The following is a 25,814-nucleotide window of genomic DNA, read 5'->3' as shown; positions in this document are numbered from 1 at the left end:
AATCACTGAACTGGCTAGAACTCTCTAACTACCTAGACTATCTTCAACTAACTACCGCTCGCAAATTAATATTCTACCCAGATAAATGCCCAGCCTTAACAAACATCCTTCCCCCATACATCCCAAACAGATCTCTGAGATCTGAACACCAAAATTTAATCTCTATCCACAAGCCCGTACATCCTGCTGGCCAGCTTCTAGTCTCTTTCTCTCCAGGTAAGAAATGGAACTCTCTCCCTCCTTCACTTAGGACTATACCAAACTCAGAAACCTTCAAAACCCAACTTTTCTCATACCTGTCATCCAAACGGAAATGTTCCTGCTTACACCCTACCTAAATTTAAGGGAATTCCCCAATGACCTCTTCATACTCCTTGCTCCACTCTTCCCTCGAACTAATATTTCTATTCTCCTAAAATAGACTTAAGCTGACAGTCACTGACGGATGAGATCAGACAGGAGGCCCCGTGGACTATGATGTTTGCAGATGACATTGTGATCTGTAGTGAGAGTAGGAATCAGGTTGAGGAGACTCTGGAGAGGTGGAGATATGCTCTAGAGAGCAGAGGAATGAAGATCAGCAGGGCTAAGACAGAATATATGTGTGTAAATGAGAGGGAGGGTAGAGGAATGGTGAGGATTCAGGGAGTAGAGTTGGTAAAGGTGGACGAGTTTAAGTACTTGGGATCAACAGTTCAGAGTAATGGTGAATGTGGAAGAGAGGTGAAGAAGAGAGTACAGGCAGGGTGGAATGGGAGGAGAAGAGTGTCAGGAGTGATTTGTGACAGACGGGTACCAGTAAGAGTGAAAGGGAAGGTCTACAAGAGGGTAGTGAGACCAGCTATGTTATATGGGTTGGAGACAGTGGCATTGACAAAAAAGCAGGAGTCAGAGCTGGATGTGGCAGAGTTAAAGATGTTAAGATTTGCACTCGGTGTGACTAGGATGGATAGGATTAGGAATCAGTATATTAGAGGGTCAGCTCATGTTGGACAGTTTGGAGACAAAGCAAGAGAGACGAGATTGCGTTGGTTTGGACATGTGTTGAGGAGGGATGATGGGTATATTGGGAAAAAGATGCTAAGGATGGAGCTGCCAGGTAAGAGGAATAGAGGAAGGCCTAAGATAAGGTTTATGGACGTGGTGAGAGAGGACATGCAGGCGGTTGGTGTGACAGAGCAAGATGCAGAGGATAGGAAGAAATGGAAAGAGATGATCCGCTGTGGCGACCCCTAACGGGAAAAGCTGAAAGAGAATGATGATGACAGTCACTGAATAAGCAATTCTCTCACCTGACTCCAAGTATGTAAATATTGTAAATATCACAGTATTTCTATTGTCTGCACAGCAAGTTTTTACCTTACTTAATTAAAACATCTGCATGCAAACTGCCTCCCCAATGTAAAAACACAAGAAACCTCAGATCTTTATCTTACAGACAGTTGATCATGCTGTGCTGAATGGAAATACCTGTAAACTGTGTTCTCTATTATCTGTTAACTGTGTTTTATGATGTACATTTTATGCATTTCCCCACTGTATGAATTTTTATACATGTATTTTACCTTTAACATTATGTAACCATTATTATTGCTTATGGAGCTTTTCTCCCCAGGCCTCCACTGAAAATGGGCATGTTCTGGCCCAGTGGACTTCCCCGGTAATCAAACTGAAAATAAATAAATAATATTGTCTTCCCTCTCCTCTTTCATTGGCTATTGTCAGTAAGCACACAATTACCATTTTGTAAAGTCACCCTCCTTCAGTTATTTAAATGTATTTGCTCTCCCACTGTATTCCACAGAATCAGAATAGTAAGTGTCCAACCCCATCCAATCTATCTTGCTCTTTTAAAATTAATGACATTCCCCTTAGATTGCTAAAACTTGAGTTACCCTCCTCTTTCATATCTAACTGCTTGGTACACACTGCAACTCTTAGGATATTAACCCATTTTTGTTTTCCATCTTACTTTTAAAATCTGCAATATCTGATTCAAGACGACCCAATGTTTGGAGAGCCTACATTCTGCCTCTCAGTAGTCATGTCTGGATTAGTGCTTCTGTTTTTCTCATGGTGCAAGAAGGTACATGGGGACATTATTTCCTGGTGACTGCTGATCATCAGAAAGCCTGATAACTGCTTCATAGGTGCTAGAATCTGTGCTTATATTTTGCTCCTGGTGATAGAAGGATCAGAGGACATTGATTCCTGACTGGGCAGTGAATGTTTGTGTGGGAACTTCCTGATTGGTCTGGTTGCTATTCAAGGCATCTATTAGGAAAAGGCTACAGTAAGCCTACAGATCCCTACATCATCTGGGACAAGGCTGCTGATCACCAAAGAGTCTGTGGCTTCTCATCTTGGGATTAGTGCTACAGTTTTGCCTCTGGTGAGAGAAGAAGCCAAGGGACATTGTATCCCAACAGCATGAAGCTGTGGTGACACCAGTACTAGTAGTAGCCAAGTAGGTAAATTCCCAATATTCATCATTCTTGGCAAAGCTAACTGTTTTTTCTTTTCAGTAAGTCCTGCTTGAGTAGCTACCGTCTAATCTGACTTCAGAATATCTCCCAAAATACTTCATCCATAAATCATTAGGGTCTACTTTAATAGTTTCCCCTCAGATGTTTGGCAGTGCCCGGTACAGATGCAGGAACCCTGGGTTGACATTTTTCCTGTAAACGCACTCTTGAAATTTTACCAGTACCTAGTTGTATACAGGGCACCTAGTTTGCAGAGATAAGCACTGCCCCCAGAGTTGTAAACAGGTACCCCAATTTTAATTTATACATTCACTGCATCCATCAAATCAATAAAAAAGGCCTATTGCCACAGATATAAACTTCCCCACTATCTCCATTACCAGTTTCGTAGATTTGGGCATTCTGAGGCATTGCAGAAATTACCTCATCTTAATTGACAACCAGCTAATTATTTCTCAAACAAACTGATAAGGTATTTGAGAGATGTATTTTCACAATGTCACTGATGGCAAAACTCTCACATTAACACACTCCTAATATCAGTCAGGTTGTCAGCAACCATCACACACAGTACAAAGCAGACACGTAGGCCCACATATGTTGAGGTACTTTAATGTAACCTTCCTAAATCCCAAAGACCTCCTAGATGAAGTACACATAACAAATACCCTCGGTAGCCTGGAATGCACCCTTTCAAAACAATGCCTACATCAACAAATACAGCTACATCTCATAAAGCCTCTACTTCTAAAACCATAAGTCAAGCAACCATACAATCCGAGATTCTAGTCATTGGAGACTCCATTGTGAGACAAAATTCTGTCCCAATTATTGGGCAGAGTAAGGAGAAAATCACAATCACTTGTTTATCGGGGCCAGGATTAGCCACATTACACATGCACTCAGTTAATTGGACCACAAGTACCAATATGATTCAGTCATACTTCATGTGGATGTAAATGACCTGAGTCATACCTCCCTCCACTGTATGAAGAGATGCATCATGGAGGTCTCAGAATATGTGTCCCAATCTGGTATGAGCCTAGCACTGAGCAGCATTCTACCTTCTCCAAGGGTAATGCTACAATATAAATACAAGATGACTGACTTTTAATTATTGGCTTAGTTTCTGATGCCAGTCTAAGGGGGTGCAATATTTGTCAGCATGGAAGAAGATGGTCAACAGACCGTGCTGCTTTGCCAGGGATGATCTGCACCTTTCCTCTCCAGGGTTTCAGATATTAGCTAATACATTGTCCTCCCCCATACTGTCTTTTATACAGTGCCAAACTGAAAATACTTCTGATATAGCAAATCAAAACCGATTAAATCTAAAGGTGTTACTGTTCAATGCTAGGAGCCTAAATAATAAACTCCACTCCCTACAAGTTCTCCTCACCCTAGAGAATGCTGACATCTGTGCAGTCACTGAGACATTGTTGAAAGCTGTGGACAGCAACATGGCAGTGCAAGGCTATAATGCGTTCCACACATTTAAAACAGCTACTGCACAGGCAAGAGCTAAAGGTGGAGGTGTCTTGATTTACATCAGAAATAAATATGCCCCAAGGCTGGTCAAACAGAACAATGCACTTGAGTTTCTCCATGTTCAAATCACAATAGGCAAAATCCCATACTGCTTCCTTGCAAGCTATTGGTCTCCCACTATGACCTAGGAAGCACATGGCATGGATTGAAACTTACTGGAAACATTCACCATTCAACCCAATACTATATTCATGGGTGACTAATTACTCCACTATTAACTGGAAATAATATATGACATCAAATGTAAAGGCACAGAGATTCTTGAATTTTGTAAACACAAACTCCCCAGACCAGATTATCAATACACTGACCAGGGGCACATACTGGCTTTGGTTCTCATTAATATGGGATAGCACTGCATACACCATAGTGTAATGTCCTCCCTGGTAAGGTCAGACCACAAAATGATCTCCTTTGATGCAAAAATAAAACCCAAAACCCAGCTAATCCTGGAATGGTCAGGAATTACTCTAAGGCTAACTTCCCACTATTAAGTGATAATCTGGCAAAATGTCATGCCCCACCCAAAGCCCTAAGAACATTGCTGCCTATGTGGAACTATTCAGAGAAGCCATATGCAAGCATGTTGATAGCTGCACAGAGGCAGCTGTACCCACTGGGAATAAGTATAAAACAAACTAAAAAAAAACAAGCCACCATAATGGAATCACAACATCACTAGACAGTATAACAGAAGGAAGAAAATCATGCCAAGAATTTAGGTGGTGAAGCACCCAGTAGGATAAAAGTGCTGCCATAAAATTAAACAAACAACTCAGAGGACAAATAAAGTCTATCAAAGCCAAATCTGAGGTAAATTTGATCTTCCAGGCCAAGGACAACCACAAGGCATTCTTTAGCTATGTCTGCAACCTCAAAGGCAATACACAATTGTGTGTAGAGCTTATTGTTAATGGAGCCACCTCTACTGAACCAGGAGATAATAGCAAGCCTATTGGCAAATTCACCTCTAACTTTACCCCTCTCTCCCCTCAGGAAATACCATCAAATATACCTCCCACCCCCCACCCCCACCATCACTAAGAGACAGGTCCTTAATATTCTCTCTAAGGCCAGAAACACTGCATTGATGAGCTAGACAATATCCCAGGATGCCTTCTAAATAGCATGATAAATGACCTATCAGAACCTCTACTATTTAACCATGGCCTCCAAACAAGCTTCATGCCTCATGAATGGAGAACAGGAACTGTCATCCCTCCACCCAAAGGCAGGGCATCTACAGACCCTGGAAACTATAGACCCATAAGTCTCACTAGTCTCAAATGCAAAGCCATAGAAAGAATTATCAATATTCAGTAATGACATAGGAAACCACCAGACACTTTACCCAACACAGTTTGGTTTCTTCAAGGGTAGGTCATGCCTACTCAACCTGGTGGACTTCTTTGGGAAGGTCACCAAAGCAATGGATGAGGGTAAAATGGTTCACACTGCTACCTTGATCTGGCCACAGCATTTGACACAATACCCCACTCAGGAATTGTTGACATACTCAAGAAGTTAGGTATAAAAACTTATATCACCCAGTGGATATCCAGCTGAATCACAGACAGGACACATGAAGTTAGAATTGTAGAGTCCAGCTCTACAAAGAGGCCAGTCACTGGCAGAATCTCCCAGAGATCAGTCCTGGGACCAATCCTTTTTGGTATCTACTGCTCTGAAGTCAACGTCAATGTCACGGGCCTCTGCCTGACCAAAGTTTGAAGACTAAAACTAAATACCAAGAAATGCATAATAGTATCCTTTGGGAAGTCATCCACCCCTCGTAAGTGTCATATTGACAACATACCCCTAATGGTTGACCAGGTAGTCATGGACTAACCAGGCACATCCAACAACCGGAATGTCCACAGAGGTCCTCACTAAAAGAATAAAGGGCATACGTAACACATCCTATGCAGACCACCTCAAAGCCCTATCCTTGTGTTTTGTGTCCTACAGGCTGTTGAGAGGAAATCTATGCCTGGTGTAAAAGGTATTATTGGACCTTATGGACCACCTGTATATCTGCAAAAAAAAACAGCACCAGAATTACCCATTTTAAAGACTTAAACCTTGTCTGTAATATAAACAGGATCTGCTGGAGAGACAGGTATGTAATCCTGAGATTACCCCTTCTCTAGAACAGGCTCCCCATCCATGTGAAGCAAAGTTCCTCCCTAAACAAATTCATTTGTAACTTGAACAGCTGGATGGAGAACAGGAAATTCAGCCCTAGTTTGGCATCTGTGTCTCTAATGGACACAGGCAGCCTGTAAGTGACTTGTCTCCCAGGCCCCTGCTTGTAAATGTTTCACCTCCCACAACTTTGTTTACACTTATCAAGGGTATCAAAACTTGTCAGAGATTTGTGATGCTTGGCTAGAATTATAAAGGCCCTAGTGGTCATTAGCCTAGTATACAGCAATGAACCTATGAACCTAAGATAAGCATGTCAACTGAAAGCAATTATAACCATAGGAGATACTTCACTGGCTTGTGGGTGGAGTGAAAAGCAATCATGGTTTAACACATGATGCAGACAAGAGGCAAGGAGAGTCATCACTGTTCTAAACTGACCATGGTTAAACAAAATCAGTAATAATAAAAAACAAAGGTTGTAATAGGAAGCATTTTTGCTATTTCTGATATTTGTTAGACAGACTTAAACTCCAAGCAGGTAAACAAGGATACACTGTTATATGGCTGAAATGTTTAAAGCTACAAAGTTTGGTGTGTTTACAGTGAAAACTACATAAAATATTCATGTTATCTTAGTCAGAAAATTCTGGATTCAATTCCTGGCTAACCAGTGACCAGAAAATATGGGTAGACATATGGAAACATACATTCATGTAGAGGGTGGTAATCAACAAGCCTTGATAATTGCTTCAGACCAATGCTAAATAACATGTTGTAACTGTGTCCACTAGGATTTTACTAAGCAGTAATCACTAAGGCCATGGGATAGTACTATGACCTGTAGACATCTATGAAATTACAGGGAACTAAATAAGATAACATTTTAAAGGCAGTTTTCATGTTCATATTTTTCCTGCATAAGTTTAATGATATATTAGTAATTCATACATTTTTAAAGGAAAATAAGAACATTTGATTAATTAATTACTTGATTGATTAATTAGAAATAAAGGGAGAACAGTTAATTATAGCAAATTGTTAGAGGAAAATAATGGATCATTCATTGAAAACCACAAGACAAAAAATGGATCATTCATTTGAGACAAAAAGTAGCAGGACTACTTGCAGAGTTAAATGTTATGTATCACAAAGAATAAAGGACATTTCTTGCACATGTGCATCGGGGGGAATGGTTACGTGAGACATTTATAATGGTTGCAGTTTTATAGTGACACTAATAAAAGGATTAATTCATTTAATAAAACAGACTTGATAGCTTTCTTCATTTGAATAAAAGGATATCAAGAATAAGTCTGGATGTTTCTAATCTAATTTTGATTTTTCTTGCACCATATGTCTCTCTCACTGAGTTATCTCTTACTGTAAATATGAAGACGGAATGATTAGATGATTATCTCAAGTAGCTTAGATTCAAATCTCTTGTACCTACTTTCTTAATTAGATAAAAACTTGATTCACTGATACAGGGTAAATGAAGACGAGATCTGTTGAGTATAATATTGAAATATCAAAAACTAGAAGTAGGAGAATGGATTTTCTCAAGTAGAATTTCAGACTTTGCAACTGACAAAATGGATTTCTATATTTCAGACCAGAAAAGTTTAATTATGAAAGGCATGTGCACAGCAACTGTATATTGCAAGCTAGATAAAACTCATAGCCCTGCTTTATTATGAAACAAAGGAATATTATAGCAATAACCCACGCCTGGGTGTGGGTAATGCGGGATTTACCCATGGCTGGCGTGGTTTGGTCCCGAGGGCGAAGCCCGAGGGATCAAACAAAGACAACCGTGGGTAAATCCCGCATTACCCACACCCAGAAGTGGGTTATTGCTATTATACTATGACATTATTTAAGAAAAGAAATAATCACTTTTTTTAAATAATGGCATTGTATAATGCCTCTTTGCTGCCCTTCCGCAGCTGTCTGGTATCCGCGGCAGTTCTGATGTACTGCGCATGCCTACGCAGTACATCAGAGCTGTGGCCAAAAGCAACAGAGAAAGCAAGATCTCCATTGCTTTTTACTGTTTCGCTATGTTAAATGGGTTTAACATAGCAAGACAGCTTTAAAATAAGCAACGGAGATCTCCATTGCTTATTTTAAAGCTGTCTCGCTATGTTAAACCCATTTAACATAGCGAAACAGGTTTAAAAAAAAAGCAACGGAGAAAGCAAGATCTCCGTTGCTTTTTACACACTGTGTCGCTATGTTAAAAGAGTTTAACATAGCGAGACAGCTTTAAAAAAAGCAACGGAGATCTCCGTTGCTTTTTTTAAACCTGTGTCGCTATGTTAAACTCTTGTAACATAGCGAGACAGTGTTTTAAACGAGACTTATACTAATGGAAAAAGTCCGGGCGACCGGACATTTTTCCATTAGTATAAGTCGATTTACAATGTGCACGCTGGCCAATCAGTGTGCACGTTTTGGAATATTAATGGGTGGTCATGGTATAATATAGTTTAGTCTTGTTTTGTTACATGTTCTATAATGGATACAGCCTCATCTGTGTGCTGCACTGACAGTCATGAGAAATAGAACAGTAATAAGAATGTATGAAATACAAAACAGTCCCAACGGCTACCAGGTACCTCAGTAGAAAATATATGCTGAATCCAATTATAAAAACAGAACAGAGGTAAGGCTCCAGGCTTCTCTAAATTGTTTTATTATTGCATTACACAAGCGCTTTCACCATTAGGCTTCTTCAGGTGTATCAAATAACATACTTGCACCTGCTTTTATACAAAAAATCAGATGATCGCATTAAATTCTTAAAGGCATATAAAAGTGTGTATAGTGAAACTACATAAAAATTCAAAGTACAAAACACAATACTCAGACATAAAAACAAACCATATAACTCTCTAAAGAACTATACATATAATATAAATTAAAATACACTATCTACATAGTGGTCTATTTTTTAAAACAGGTCTTAATGGTATGTGGTCATTTAAACCATGTCCATCATTCGCTCTCAACCTCACTATCCACTTAGTTTCTAAATTCTCGGTTTGTATCTTAATGTCGCCACCCCTTAAACTTTCAAAACATCTACCTATAACCCTAAAGGTAAATGTGTGCTGTGTACTGGTTTCCTTTATATGTTTAGTTAAAGCATTAAACATGCTTCCTTTCTTTGATATGTATGTTCTCTGATTCTATCTCTAAGTAGTCTATCCATTTTCCCTAGATAGAATTTTCTACAAACCTGACAGGTAGCTAGATAGACCACATGAGTAGAATCACATTTAGCATTTGTTCTAAAAGTATATACCATGCCTGTATCTGGATGTTGAAATGTTATACTTGTATCTATAAACCTACAAAATTGGCATTTTGTACACGGCTTAGTCCCTGTATTGTCACTTTGCATAATTTGATCTCTAGGGGTACAAAGTTGTCTTTTTAATGATTTCTTGTTCTTGAAAGTAAATTGTGGATGTATCCCTATCAACTTACCTATTTGTTTGTCAGAAGTTAAAATGTTCCAATGTTTATTAATAACATCTGTATAATTTTTTATATTCCTAGAATAACTGAAACATATATTTAAAGGTTGTGAAGTCTTTGGCTTTACTTTCATCATGTCACCTTCTATCTGTTTAGAAAAGTACGGTCTAGCTCTACTTTGTCTTAGATTTTTTACTGCTTGCAAACTTAAATCAATTAACTTCTGGTCATACCCTCTTTCTTTCAATTCTCTTTGCGTTTTACTAAGTTGTGCCATAAAGTCATTCTCTTTAGCATTTAATCTGGATGCCCTATATGCTTGGTTCTGTGCTACATTTCTAAAAAACTGATGGCGCATACTATCTCTTCTAAGGAGATTGTTTACGTGACATTCCTTCCTAAACATTTTGGTGTTTAAATTACCATCCAATTCTTGTGATACCAGTACATCTAAGAAACTAATTTCTCTGACAGAATAATTCACAGTAAACTTAAGAAAGTCTGTTGACATGTTAATGTAATTCACAAAAGTTATGAGTTCCTCTGTACAGCCTCCCCATAACAAAAAGAGATCATCCACAAATATATGAAAGAACAAGATTTTCTTCTTTATATTCTCTCATCTCAAAAACATCTTTCTCCCATTTTAACATTACGGCATTTGTATAGCTGTTAGCGCATGATGTTCCCATCGCTACACCATGACATTGCCAATAAATTCTATCCCTGAAGACAAAAACATTACTTTCCAAAACTAATTTTAGTAACATTCGTGTTAACTCTACTGTATTGCAGTCAAATTTCCCATTTTCAACCATTAATTCAACAACAATGTTAATACCATATTCATTTGGTATGACAGTGAAAAGTGAGACCACATCGAGGGTTACTGGTAATAATAGCGCCTGACCAATATGCTCTCTTTCAGATATAAAATTGTATAAATCCCTTACAAAATGTACATTGACCCAAATACAGGACTCACTCTTCTCCATAATATACAAAAGAATAAGAAGCCACATCTAGCCCTCAATAATAACAGACCTTAAAAAACTAATGCATCAAAGAAACACTGCATAGACTCAATGGAAACAAAACCTATCAAATGAGCAAGCATATCTTACCTTTAATTTAGAGAAAAAAAAAATAGCTACTAGTTTAACTGAGGCTACCTATATCAGAAGAAGACAGAAAACATTTTTTTCTCATTCTCCCAAAAATATTCCTGAAAAGCATTAAAACATCTAAAAGGCCAGATCACAGAAGCAAACTATACAGATGTTAGCTGAGCGTTTGAAAGTGAAAAAGACACTTTTACAAAAGCCTGCATGTACTTCCTGCTCAATACGTGTCATAATTTATGGAACTTATTTCTCAAATCTCTTCTAAATGAACATTTAATGAAGCTACTCCCTATAACTACACCCTTTTACAGACTACTGCCCTACATTTTTATTTTAAACAAAATAACTGTCAAACTACAGCAAAACTGCCCAAGATAAATATATCTGGGGCAAACTGGGACTTCTTAAAAAAGGCATCATATTTGATTGATCTCTCGAGGCACTCCTAAAATGGAGAACATCGATATCTGTGCACTAACTGAGACCTGGTTCAAAGCTCCAGAGAGCACCCCTGCAATACCAGGCTACAACTCTTACCACACTTCAGCCACCAAACCAGGACTGAAACACTAAAGGTGGAGGAGTGTCCATATTCACCAAGGATATTCACACCACCAGGGTAGTTGACCAAAACAATGCGTCTGAAATTCTCCAGGTGTAACTAACACTAGGTAAGACTGCAATCCAAATTGTAGCTAGCTACAGATCCCCCACCATGCCCCAAGATTCTCACTACAGGTTCTAAACATACTGGAAAATATTAAGATACAACCAAACACCCTAATACTGGGTGATTTCAACTACCCTGCCATTAACTGGGAAAATAACTTGTGTACCAACACCTTTGCCCAACGGTTCTTGGAATTCATAAATTCCAATGTCTTGGATCAACTAATCCATAGTCCCACCAGGGACTCCAATATCCTAGACCTGGTCATTACCAACATAGAAAATCGATGCTCCACACCAATGGTCACCCCCTTGTTGGTCATGTCTGACCATAAGCTAATCACTCTTGACATCCACATCCCTCCCCCACCCCCCAGTAAGGAAACCTCTGTAAAAAAGTCTCCAAAGCCAACTTCATGCTACTCAAGTCAGAAGTGACAAACTTCATGACACCCATGCAGATGGGAACTGAAAGTTCGACTGCTGAATCCTACACTAAGGCACTGTACAAGCACATCCACTCATGCATGAATCATGCCATCCCAAATAGAACCAAGATACTGTCCTTCAGAAAAAGGAAGCCAATCTGGTGGTCCCCTGCCATAAACATACTTTACAACAAAAGGAAGAAACTGTTGCAGAAAAGAGGAAAATCCCAGGATGCAAAAAACTTCCTTACCAGCCTCAGTAAGAAGCTGAGATCCCTCATAAAATCCTCCAAAGCTAGTTATGAAAATAAAATTGCCAAAGATTCCAAAGACAACCACAGGGTATTCTATAGCTATCTCAAGAATCTAAATGGCAATGCTCAGATCTGCTCTGAGCTACAACAGAATGGCATTAAATATACTGATTCCAAGGATATTGTCAATATCCTGGCAGATCAATTCAGTGCCAACTTCACCCCCCCCCTCACCCCCTAAAGGGCCCATCTCAATATTGAAAGATTGTCAAATTCTGGTAATAACGGCCACACAGGTAAAAAATGCACTCTCTAAAGTTAAGAATACAGCATCCATGGGACCAGATGACATCCCAGGCTGTGTACTATTTGAACTACAAAATGAACTGGCACCTCACCTAAGTGTCATGTTTAATCATAGCCTCACCTCAGGTTTCGTGCCCACTGAGTGGTGCACAGCTACAGTTATCCCACTCCACAAGGGGGGATCCACCTTGGATCCTGGGAACTACTGCCCCATCAGTCTGATGAGCCCGATCTGCAAGACCATGGAACGTATTATCATGGAACTTATAAACAAAGACATTGGCAACCTTCAAATACTGGACCCAATCCAGTTTGGGTTTGTGAAGGGCTGATCTTGTCTCCTGAACCTGATTGATGTCTTCGAATCAGTCTCCAGAGCTGTGGACAAGGGTAAGGCAGTCCACACAGCCTATCTGGACCTCACCAAGGCCTTCGACACCATCCCCTACTCTGGAATCATAGATAAACTTACTAAGATGGGCATTAATCCCTACGTCACTCGATGGGTTGCCAACTGGCTTACTGACAGAACCCACACTGCAAAAGTAGCCAACTCCAAATCCAGCTCCAGACAAGTGACAAGTGGAGTACCTCAGGGTTCAGTCCTGGGACCGCTCTTGTTTGGCATCTACTTCTCTGAAGTACAGGCCAACACTAAGGGACTCTGGCTAACAAAGTTCGCAGATGACTGCAAACTGGGAGCCATTATTGAATCCCCAAATTATGTGGATAGTCTACAAAAGGGCCCTACAGAAACAGATGCTTGGTGCCAGAGCCATGGGCTCAAGCTCAATGCCAAGAAATGTATAGATATCCCCTTTGGGAAAAAACATGTACCCATGAATTACCACATAGGTGGCAGTACACTAAACACTGAAAGTCTGATAAGAGACTTAGGGACACAGGTGGACAGTGGTCTCACCTTCGATAACCACATCGCCACAACAGTCAGGAAATCCTTCTATGTGGCACACCTCATCACTAAAGGCTTTTCATCCGAAAAAAGGAGATCATTGTCCCACTGTACTCAACCCTCATTAGACCCATTATAGAATGCAACACTCCTTTTGGTATGTACCTCTCAAGACATCTGCAACAACTAGAAAGGCTGCAGAAATACCTCACTAAAAGAATCACAGGCCTAAAGCAGATGCCCTACGCTGACAGTCTAAAAAAAACTCCAATTATACTCTGTTGCATATCGTCTACTCAGAGGTGATCTCTGTTTAACATACAAGGCCATGTCAAAGCCAGAGCTGTTGGACATGCTACACTTAAAGAAATCCCAATCCCTCAGAGCCACACACTCCAGGGATCTAAACCTTGCCATCACAATGAATGAAACATGCTGGAGGGATAGGTTCCTGACCCAGAGACTCCCCAGACTCTGGAATAGACTGCCCATACATATCAAGCAGAGTGCCTCTTTGGCCCTCTTCAAAAGGAACCTTGACAATTGGATGGGGAGATAGGACATTCACCCTGGGGGTCACATCAGTCGCCCTGCTAGGCAGGGGTTCAGGGAAGTAAATATTGTGGAAAAAAATAGCCAGGGAATTGTTATGGCTAGGCTTGTATAGGCCCTAGGGCCAATAGCCTAGTACCAACCTATGATTGCCAAATGGTTATTCACATCTACAACCTTTTCCTTACTTATAGCAGTGTTGCCACCCTTCATGTACTCCATTATAATTCCCTTACCCAAAGCATCTATACCTAAAGAATACAAATATTGTGGGGCAATTTCAAATGTATGTTCCCTCACCAAAAAATGAAGAATATGAATATTCTGACCTAGGTCTATATTATATTATCGAAAGGAACAAATACCAAACAGCTTAAATGTCAAAACTGACACTCTTTGAAATCACTTTTGTGGGCCCCCCTCACACTAATTATATATACCAACTCTGAGATTGAACTACAGTGAGGAAAGGGCAAAATTCCCATTCTTCACTCTACCATACTCTCATAAAACAGAAATCGACGAACAGCAATTTCGACATTTACGTCGTTCAACATTTGTTCTTTTCGATAATTTAATATAGACCCTCTGTCCCATTATCAGCACTTATAGCATTTATAAGAACTGCATTTATACAGTATGGGTTATAGATTACTCAGAGGAAAACATGTCTTGCACTTAAAGTGCTTTCTAATTAAAAGTTAAGACAAGATCTTATTTACTCATGGGTAAGCAATATCCAAATAATAAACCTAAGGGTCCAATTTTCAAAACCAAATGGAGCAGAACAGTTAAAAAAAATATTCATGCAGTTCTCAGATAATCCCAGAATTATAGAATAAGTTACCAAGACAATTTATAGTGCTGAGACACTTCTGAGCTTCAAAAAAAAAAAAAAAAAGGTTGGATGACTATATCAGTAACATGAAATTCAAGTTCAGGTTAAGAGAATCTGCATTCTTGATGGTCCTCCAACCTTAATTCAGTTAATTAAACTATGAAACAGTGAAACTATGAAGATGTTATCTAAACAGATTTTCAACCATATAATAGCAATGGTCTCCTGTAAAACCAACGTTACAGCTTGTGCAATAATGATTGCACTCCATACTGCTACTAATACAGTTTATTGTAACACGAATGATGGTCTTATTACTGCTGGTACCTGTGTTGACATGAGAATAGCCTTAAACATTGATCATACCATCCTATTTAACAAACTTCATAAACTCATTGTTATACTTAATACTCTACAATGGTTTAAAGGCTGTCTCAGAAACATAATGTTTCAGATTTACATCAACAACTTCCTTTCACACAAAAGTACTCTCAACATTGGTGTGCCTCAATATTCACTTCTTGGTTCCTTATAGTTCATGCTATTTATAAATGACTTAACTTATGATGTACCCCATGTCAGCATAATGACATATACAGATTATCTGCTGGTTTTAGTCTCCTACAAAACTATTTCTGAACTGCAACAAGTACTGGAAGGCAGTTTTACTAATCTATGCAAATGGGTATGCAATAGATTAATTATCATTCATAAAAGTCTAATGTTACATTATTTGCTACTTTTCAAAAAGTGGCAAATCTCCCCCTCTGTTATAATAAAAGAAAACATAAGTAATCCAATAACTAATTTAACACAGCAAAAATAGCTTGGAATCTTGCTTGATTGATCCTTCCCTATCATTTGCATAAAACACACACACGATGGTAAGAAAATGCCGAAACTGCACTACAAAAATTCTCATTTATTATTCCGAAGTGTATGACACTCTTAGCTGAAAATGTCGTCATTCCTAAAGCTGAATATGCCTTTTACCTTCAAAGACTTCGCTCAAGCATAAATACATAAAAGCAGGAAAATCCCATTTCTCATTTTGCGTTTCTAGCAGGCATTCAGTCCCACCACTGTGATCTTCTTAAAGGGCTCTCAGTAGTTACCAATAAATAGCAGAGCTAAAATGATACTTAACACAGCAGTATTCAAAATGATAATACTTGGTCAATGCTCTCCACTGTAATCAGCCCATTCATGACACACCCAGCATACTAACTGAAGGTAGTCAGGGAGATGGCATTACTCTGGTCAGACTTTGCTTTGGCACAGTCATAGCTGAGACAACATTCCCTAAACTTGGCTCAGCAATGTAGAATCATCTTCCTGCTGAAATAACACCTCAAAAAAAATTGAATGGCTTCAAGGCAAAACTGAAATAATATCTTCTAGAACGAGCTACCTGAACTTACTTTTGTGACACTGGATAATTTCAAAGGTTAATACATTCTGTTGAATGTCTTTGTGAACTACTAAATACCAACAATTACATAAAGAAAAGGCTAATTATTTGTGTAACTATTATAAATATCTTTCTATTCTGCTACTATATACATATTGCCTGACTGCTGTTTACACTTCTATATTATCTTATGTTCGTAAATATACTTTTAGTTACTTTATATTGTAATGCTGCTGTTCCTCCCAGTGGGGTTACCGAATTGCAATATATCAATCAATCAATCAATCAACCAATAATAAATAAATAGACTGTCTTCATTGCTGAGGGCCATAGTATTGGCCTCTCTACGTCTCATTGTTTGAATGAACACTGTCTTTTGCTGAATGGAGGGGCTTGGAGAAGGGAAAGGCTTGAGGAAAAGCATCTGTTTTCAAATATTCTCCCAACTAACAAATTCTGTGAATCAATTCTTTGTTGCCCAACTTACCAGCTAAAGACCATCATTCCAAATGGTTAATAGGTATCAGTGTTCTGATGGAAAACAGCTCTGTAAAATAATAAAGTACAGTGCTAAACTTTGGGGTTTTCTGGTGTGAAATGTCCCCATTTAAAGAAGAAAAATACTTTTATCTGTATTGTGCTAGGCAATTCAATAAATTATTTTTGTATCCAAAAATGAATAAATTTCATTACCACTACATCATCTAATAAAAAGTCAGTTGGTCTGATTTGTACAGCATACTTGTAATTTACAGAACTAAATTTTTGAGAGCACAGTAATTTCATAACAAGACCGGATTATTTAAAAAATCTGAACTCAATATTTTTCTTGAAGAAGAATAAATAGCATTACCATCAATTTGAAGCAATATGCCCTGTCTGCCAGTGAAACCCTGGCTTTTGCCATTTGTTTTAAACCTGAAGCAGTATCTACCAGTGTCGGAGATGTCCACATCTCTGATTGTTAGGTTAGACACACGTGCTTTTTCAACAATTTGATATTTGACACTGTCCTTCAGTATAATAGATGGAGCAGGATCACTTCCAGGACACTGTGTTTCATTTGGACTCTTGAACCAATAAGAGCATTTGTATTGCTCCCCTGCAGGGAAGTCGAATGTGCTGTTGAGCTTAACATCCTTACCCTTCACAGCATTAATAGGGGGTGAGTACCAGACACCCCAGTTATTGCCATCACTAGTACCTGTAAAGAAAAACAAAGCATTATTTAAATTGGGATATGACTACACTCCATCTTTAACATATTGTTTCTTTTGTTTTGGTCCTGTCCCTATACTGATAAGGTATGCTAATTTATAGAAAATTTTTGAAACCAAACACTATTCGCTTAGCCACCCCCATCCCACCCAACAGCAAGACCTTCTTCAGAATGATCCAGTGCACCTAGCATCCATATTTCCATAATGTTATGTTGATTTCAGAATCGACACAGATACAGTTACCACCTCCACCATAAAATTTTTATAGCTTTTGTGAAACTACTGTCCTTGCCTATAGGAGCACTACAAAGAAAGGACTCCAGAAGCCTGTGGAATGATAAAACTGTCCTATGTGTCATATCAAGACTGGCCGACTGCCACCATAATCTGACTTTGTACTCTTTACTGGCCTGTAGTTGTAATATTTTTATTTAATAATCTATTAACCATAATACACACACACAACACCAAGGTAGTTTTTAAGGGCATGTGCATTATGGGAACATTCCAAGCATACACACACACACAAACACAGAACACCAAGGTGACATTTAAGAACATGCTTTTATGAAGACATTCCAAAAATATATACAAACGTATGATGTCATATGGAATAATAAGAACGCACGCATATGCACTATAATGGTTATATAAAGCAGCCACTTAGATAATAAAGAGAATAGAGAATACTAGTGAAAACAAGAAATTATACATTTAATTTCTCTCAATGTATTACACAAATTTTATTAAGCAATGCTGCAAAACCTTTATTAGATGATTGTCACTATGTATATTTATTAAAATCAGCTGGCAGCTGGTCAGTGTGTTTACTGTATATTGTCTTTATAAGTCTTACAAGTCCACATTGTTCAGTATGGTGGTGTGTGTGTGTGTGTGTGTGTGTAACAAATGGGTATATGTAGCAATGATCAGAGCAAGTACATTCATCTTTCTCACATCTCCCTGCAACATCGGGCATGTACTTTGTGGAAGACATTATTAGACCTGTAGTTAATGACAAATAATGTGAAAATGGACAGACAAATTATCACATACTGTTAACAATAGTGGCAGCAGCTGCTTTTTAAACAACAAAATGATATCACAAAATGTGATGAAATATGTATTCAGACAACCCTTTGTAAAAATATGCATCAGCTGTCCTTTATCTCTAAGCTCACTACACCTACACCTTATGCCACAGAGAAAGTTACCTACCATGTATTTTCTTCCCTGAGTACTATCCAGAGTTATGATGGCCACACAATGCCACCTGGATGGTTTGCACTACCTAAGGTGACCTAAACTAAATTTTTCACTTTCTTCCTTAAGCTGTGCAGTCAAGTGGTGTGAAAATGCAGAAGGCAGTATTTATCAGAAGCATTCCAACAACTTTTTGGGAATAACAACTTGAAGGTAAATGAAATTAATCACATTGTATATGAAGCAATGAGCATAGCTAGTACTAAATTACAGTGATACATTCAGCCGGCTCAGATCTCTTTGCTACATTAGTAATATCATGTATGTGGTACAATATCAGGACGTTATATAATGCCATGGGAATGGAGAAGGGCATAGGGAAGTGCAGAAATTCTTTCACTGCTCACACAGCATACACAATTAATATTTACATAATTTCAAATGACTTATCTACATGTCACTTTTAGTGAATACTGATCTTACCTGAGTTTCCCACATTAACACATTCATACAACAAAATGAGTGCCAAGATTTAGTATGAAATCCCTCAGTAAAATGATCTGTGAACAAGTTTCAATCCCTGCATTACCTATACCATTTTCTGAAATTAAATACCTTTACACATTATGCCACAGTGGTAGGAGTGTGACAACTTTAATTTCTTCCCTCAGTATTGTTTAGACTGCTGAGGAAAGTGCCACAATGCCAGTCATTATTGCACTACTGATGACAGTTCTAATAAAATTTGTCAGTTTTCACACTGGGCAGTGAAATGCAGTTCAGTTCTATTGACCGCTGCCAGTCAGTAGAGCACAATGCCAAAAACAGGATAAACAATACAAGGAAAAAAAGAAAAAAGCCTGAACAACCAAATAAGAACACTAGTGAAATCCTCTAAAGCAAAGAGTCCAAAATAGGGGAAGCCACCTCAAGTAGTAGAACTGTAACGGGCAGTGTACCCCAGGGATCGGTCTTGGAGCCTCTGTTGTTTGGGATATACTTTTCTGAGGTGTAGGTCAAAACCAGTGGGCTATGGCTGACCAAGTTTGCAGATGACTTCAACCTGGGCACTGTCATCCATTCCCCTAGTGATTTGGACATCCTCCAAGAGGGTCTCACCGAAACAAATGACTGGTGCTAGAAACATGCCCTCAAACTGAATGCCAAAAAATGCATCCTCATCCCCTTTGGGGAGAGTGACATCCCCACAAATATCACATTAATAACAAGGTCCTAAGCATGCAATCAGTTGTGAGGGACTTGGGCACCCAGGTTGATAGCAAACTGACTTTTGACCACCATATTGCCTCCGTTGTACAGAAAGCTTTCTACATGGTCCACCTCATTAGTAAGGGTATATCATCCAGGGATAAGGAGGTCATAACATCCCTGTTTTCTTTCCTTATAAGACCCATTATTGAGTACAATGCCCCTTTTGGCATGTACCTCACAAAGCACATGCAGCAACTGGGCAGACCACAGAGGTTCCTCACCAGGAGTATCCAAGGCCTCAAACATCTACCCTACACAGAGAGTCTAAAAGCCCTGTTCCTCTACTCAGTCTCATACAGACTCTTCAGAGGTGACCTCTGTCTGGCATACAAAGCAATTTCAGACTCCACCTTGATGGGGCTGCTGCATATCTGCACGTCAAGCTCCACTCGAAAAACCCGTACTTGTGACCTCAAGTCTGGTCTTTGACATCAATAGGGCTTGGCAGTACAGATTTGTGTCACATAGACTCTCCCTTCTGTGGAATAGACTTCCTCTCCACTTCAAGCAGAGTACCTCATTAACCCTTTTTAAGCGCAACCTGGATAACTGAATGGGGAACAGAAAATACACCCCTGGGATTCCACCTGTGTCCCTACTGGACAGGGGCATCGGATGCTGACCTGTCATAACATGGGCTAAATTCTTGGCTGGGCTTGTAAGGGCCTCAGGGGCAATAGCCTATGAAAGGTAGCTCAAATACTTTAAATGTACATTTCACACGTTTAAGCAGTTATTTTGCAACAGGAACCTGTATGTATTTGAACCCTCAAACAGGGATACTGAAAATCATTTAAGAGTATTTCTCAAAGTTGCCATATACAAAAGATATATATTCGCAAGGTGAAAAATAGTTTAGATGTGATGATAATGTGACAGGGTATCAAGTCTCATTGAAAATGCAACAAAAACAAGTTATGGAAGTTGTCCTTTCTCATTTGACAGTACATTTCTGGATGACTGGGATATTGCAATCATTTAGGATACCAATGTGCTCATAAAAAATTAAACAAACACTGCAGTTGTATCCCTTTCTTTCTGTATGGTGCATCATTCCCTTATCTGTGCTTTCTTAACAGCAAGTCTATCTCTGTTTTACTGCTAGAGATTATCTGTACTAATGCTTAAAGTACTCCCTTGAATACAGACATTTCTTACTAAGGGGCAGTAACTGTGGTCATTAAAGCCAGCAGTTGAATGTTAGGGGTGTCACTCTCCTAAATCATCCAATGCACTTTCAGACTTTTTTGTACGTCTCTTCTCCCTGACACCCCCTCAGTATGTGTACATCAAAGAGGGGAGACTGTGGAAGTTGATTTTTCCTGCAGTTAGAGTAATCATACACACCTGAAAAACATTAACAGGGAATAAATCTCCATGCTTATCCTTGCATTGCTAGGACATGGGCATGCAATCAAGTAGGTCCTTGCACCATGTCTGCATTCCCTAAACTTAGTGCAGATTGTGGTATTCAGGAATACTAATGATTTCACCCCACATTTGCATACTCACAGTGATTACAGGGCTGAATATGCACTACATAAAGGTAATCATGTACCTAATGCCCTTGTATCATACTGGATGTGGTAGTTATAATAGTTTTGTGTTACATTTTTACTGATAAGTTTTTGTTATTGTTAATGCTGCAATGTATTACACCATTAAACCCGTGTTATCTCCATTACAGAAGTGTTATAGATCAGTGTTGATACTTGATTTTAAAATATCTTTTCTGGGGGTTCCTAACTTGGGATTACTCATAGGGAGCAATTAACATTTAAACTGTTTGTATGCATGTTGGATGCATGCAGTAACACATAAATGAGCTCACAGCTGTCCTGTTCTGTGTATTATATATGTAATTATGTGTCTGTTTTCTGTTTCATCTCATACAGGGATATGGCACTCAAGAAGAAATCTGTACCTCACAAGACACCATACACTGATGCAGAAAATGATGTCATTATCCAGTCCTTACAGTGCCATGAAGCTTTAGCTTTTCTGTTAAGAAGAGACAGAAGGGATCAATTTGCCCAAGACAGGATAAGGCAGCAGGTGGTTGATGGCATTAATGCTGTTGGAGGGCATGGGAGAAACTACCCCTACCAGCTACAATATCATTAGACAGGACAGACCACTTCATAAAGGGGGTTGTACTGCCTTACTGTATATGTCCAACTTAACTGTATGTCAATTACCAAACTCCTACCCCTCCCCCAATAATTGGGACATACTTATCTCACAACTTCAACTTCAACTTCACCCTAAAAAGGTCATCACCACAATTGTGATCTATATTCCACCTGGTAATACACCTGTTAGCCTTGAAGACGTCTTATCCTGGTGTTCTTCCACATACTCACAAGAAACCCTTATTCCTTGGGGATTTCAACCTAGATTGGTTCACATGTATATCAGAACCACCAAGTAATCTAATAAAGCTCCATGGCTACCAGCAGCTAGTCCAAATTCCAACTAGATGTGATAAAAAATCTAAAAGGGGATCCATCCTTGACTGGGTCCTAACTAACAACCCCACATTGTACCCCCACACAGGCAGTTTCCCAGACACCTTAAGTGACCACAACATAATATACCTTATACATAGTAGAACAAGCATATACAAAACCACTAACTATAAATCCACTAGAAACACAAAAAAATCTCTCCTGAGGTCCTCAATACTTTACTCTGTAACTGTGACTGGACCCCCTAAAAACCCTCCCACTTGACCAGGCTGTAGCATATTTCAACAAAACATTTCTACAACACCTAGACACTGTCTCTCCATTGCGCAAAATCAAGGTTAGAATCTCTACAAACCCCTGGCTCAGTAAAGAAACCAAACAAATCCTCATGTCCAGAGACACTGCTTGGCTTTACTACCAAAAAACCAAAGAAGCACAAAGCCTAACTAAGTACACAGAACTGCGCAAACATGCAAATAATGTATTAGGCTGGACAAAAAATCCTACTACACATTACAAACTAAATACCAACACAACCCCCAAAAATTTTGGAAAAATGTAAACCAGCTACTAAAATCCACCCAAAAGGCTACCCTCAAACCAACCACCCCGACACTAAAGTTCCCATCAAAACACAATTCATCTCCCGCTTTGTGAACTCAATTCTATCCTTAGTATCACAGGACATTTCCTACCTCACTATCCCCCCAACACAAATAACACCAATACAAGCTTTACCCTCAAAACAGTTTCCACCACTTCAATCAAAAGCATGCTCTTCAAACTAAAAACCTCATCAACAGCAGCCGACCTACTCCCCAGCTATTTTTTGAAACTCACAGCAGATGCTATTGCTATCCCAATCTCCACTGTCATAAACAGATCAATTGTTGAAAACTATGTGCTGTACCTGTGTACTATGTATGTATTCTACCTATGTTCCAAATTTCAGTTGTACACCACAAATCTATTAATTACCTTTATTTTTAAATTAATATTTTCTTGTTTGTTCTCTCCACTGTAACTGTTGATGTGCTACATACCACTGTAAAAATGTGTCTATTGTAATTTTTGTGTATACTGATCATGTTTAAATATCTAAATGTATCTGTACTTTTTCTATGTGGAGCTTTTCTCCCCGGACCTCTGCTGAAAAAGGGCCTTTTCGGCTCAGTCAGACACCCCCAGTTAACAAATATAAAATAAATAAAATAATCCAGGTATGACTAGGCAAGTGACATGATAATCTCTGCCCACCATAGGGCCACTGCAATTGCTTAGGAACAGATGGTTGGGCAGGGGTTCTGCTACCAAACCTCAACTAATTGAAGTAGAAGAGTTCCTGTCCACTGTCAGAGATCCAGATGGCAGAGGGTCCCACCAGAATCTTTGACATTGGTGGAGATGTGAATGACAGACCCACAAACAGACCTTCCAGGTATGCAAAATCAAGTGTCATTGTTATATTATTATATGCATATATCTAAGATGTCTGCTAAGGATACAGAGGCAGTGATAACTGAGAGTCAGACTATAGTAATACAGAAACAGTGGATGTTGCTTTGGGGGTGAGGGGGATCCAAGTGTTCACTACATTTTTTGTATGAGAACATTTTAAATCTCTAATGTGAAGCAGATTGTTCTGTTTGTCTTGTTTTATTTGCATTGTGATACGTAGCAGACTTCTTTCCTTTCCATTCCTCATATACAGGTACTTCTGGATTTCTGGCTACCAGCCCACCTGCACATAGTAGATTTGGGTCTATATGAGAGAAAAGTTTGTGTTGCTTTACTGTCTATTAAAGTTTAATATCCATTTTGTAAAAGGAAAATATGTGGTCAGTTCTATTCTCACTTCTTCTATTTGTTGTGTTTATTGCTTGTTATCATAGATGATCCTGAGAGAATTTTGGAACTCCTACCACCTGATGGAGTTTTGGTAGCCTTTGATGATGATGGTGGTGGTGATGAAGAGCCACAGTCTGAGGGTGCAGAGAGTCAGTCTAACACTGAGGCTATGGCTTTCACATCCCCTGTCCATATTTCAAGCACAGTCAGTATGTCTATGCAAACCCATGTCACAAAGACCTCTGATATAGGCCAGGTTGAGGGTGACGCAGCTGATCAGGTTTGTGTGGTTACTCTGATTCCAGAGCTAGTTGCTTGTCCTGGCAGCCATTGTGTGGCCATGGTGCCATACAGTTGATTGGTAGGGGTGATCAGAGAAGGCCTGCTGTCCACTCTCCTGCTGATGCTGATATGTCATTAGGTGCCAGCAGACATATGTGCAGGGCCATAGTGGAGGCACAAGCATGTTCCACCAGGGCCACAGAAAAGACAGTGCAACTACTAAATGTCATGCATTCTGGTATGAGTGACCCCCTGAACCATGTGGTCAACTCCTTAGAATGGACAACACACTGGACTGGGCAGTGTTTGTGATGGAACATCTGTGAGGGGAGGGTGGGCATCCATGTGGCCTGAGAGCTGATACATCTTCTGGTGTTAGCAGAAGTGGCCATACAAGACCTCACTCCCCATAATGACACTACATACACTGCTCTATCAAAGACTGTGGTGTCCAAACCCAGACATGGTAGGATATGGGATCTTGGTCCTGGATGTAGTCATGAGGACTCAGATCTCATCCAGCAGACATCACTCACATTCAGGTAGCACCCCAACTTCTAGCCAGGGCCATGGAAGTTGCAATGCAACTCTTGGCAGAGGGGGTTCCCGTGCTTGGGAGCAGCAATGCTGAACTGAATACTGTAGCATGCATGGCTTGCATCTATCCAAGATGCAGGACGTAGTGCTAATACAGTGCTTGATTGTGTTCATGCAGGCAGACACACATAGAAATAAAACAGGTTTTTCACTTGCACATACCACTTTACACATATGCAGACTATATATATATACATATATATATATATATATATATATATATATATATGTATATATATATATATATGTATATATATATATATATATGTATATATATATATATATATATATATATATATATATATATATATATATATATATATATATACATACATACATACATACATACTCACACGCACACATTTACATATATTGCAATATGCAACACACACACACACTGGAGACAGAACATCATGTTCAATGCACTTTATTTACACTGAAGGACACATTTAAAATGAAAATAAGCTAATTGTGTAGCGGAGAATGTCTGTTAAGCAGAAGCATTTCTGATTTCACATCTACCAAATGTTCTAAGAAAATTCTGGCAAACTTCAGGTAATCCTTCAAAGAGATCAACAGGAGTCTTCCTGTAGTTCTACACTGTCTTCCAGCACACTTTCCAGCTGGTAGCTTTCAAAAGTCACTACCCTTAGCTACACTATGCTCCCCTGAAAGACAGGTAAACATCTATTCTTCTAACTGACTTTCTCTTTAGCAACCACCAATAGTCCCAGTTCTTGACCACAATACACTTCTTCACTGAG

At 39.1% G+C, this 25,814-nt stretch overlaps 1 protein-coding gene across 1 annotated transcript in view; it reads right to left on the bottom strand.

The window, feature by feature from the left end:
* LOC122800031 overlaps positions 1–25,814 on the bottom strand; it is a 559,475-nt gene that overhangs the window by 458,442 nt on the left and 75,219 nt on the right. Inside the window, exon 2 of the mRNA XM_044069507.1 lies at positions 17,014–17,364. Within this exon, the coding sequence (XP_043925442.1) occupies positions 17,014–17,364 (351 nt within the window). The remainder of the gene's footprint in view (positions 1–17,013; positions 17,365–25,814) is intronic.

This window comes from Protopterus annectens, chromosome 4.part0, assembly GCF_019279795.1.
Source record: "Protopterus annectens isolate FY-2018-M chromosome 4.part0, PAN1.0, whole genome shotgun sequence".
Taxonomy (NCBI): domain Eukaryota; kingdom Metazoa; phylum Chordata; order Ceratodontiformes; family Protopteridae; genus Protopterus; species Protopterus annectens.
Note: the sequence above shows the minus strand (reverse complement) of the source record. Positions and strands in the feature narration are given on the sequence as shown.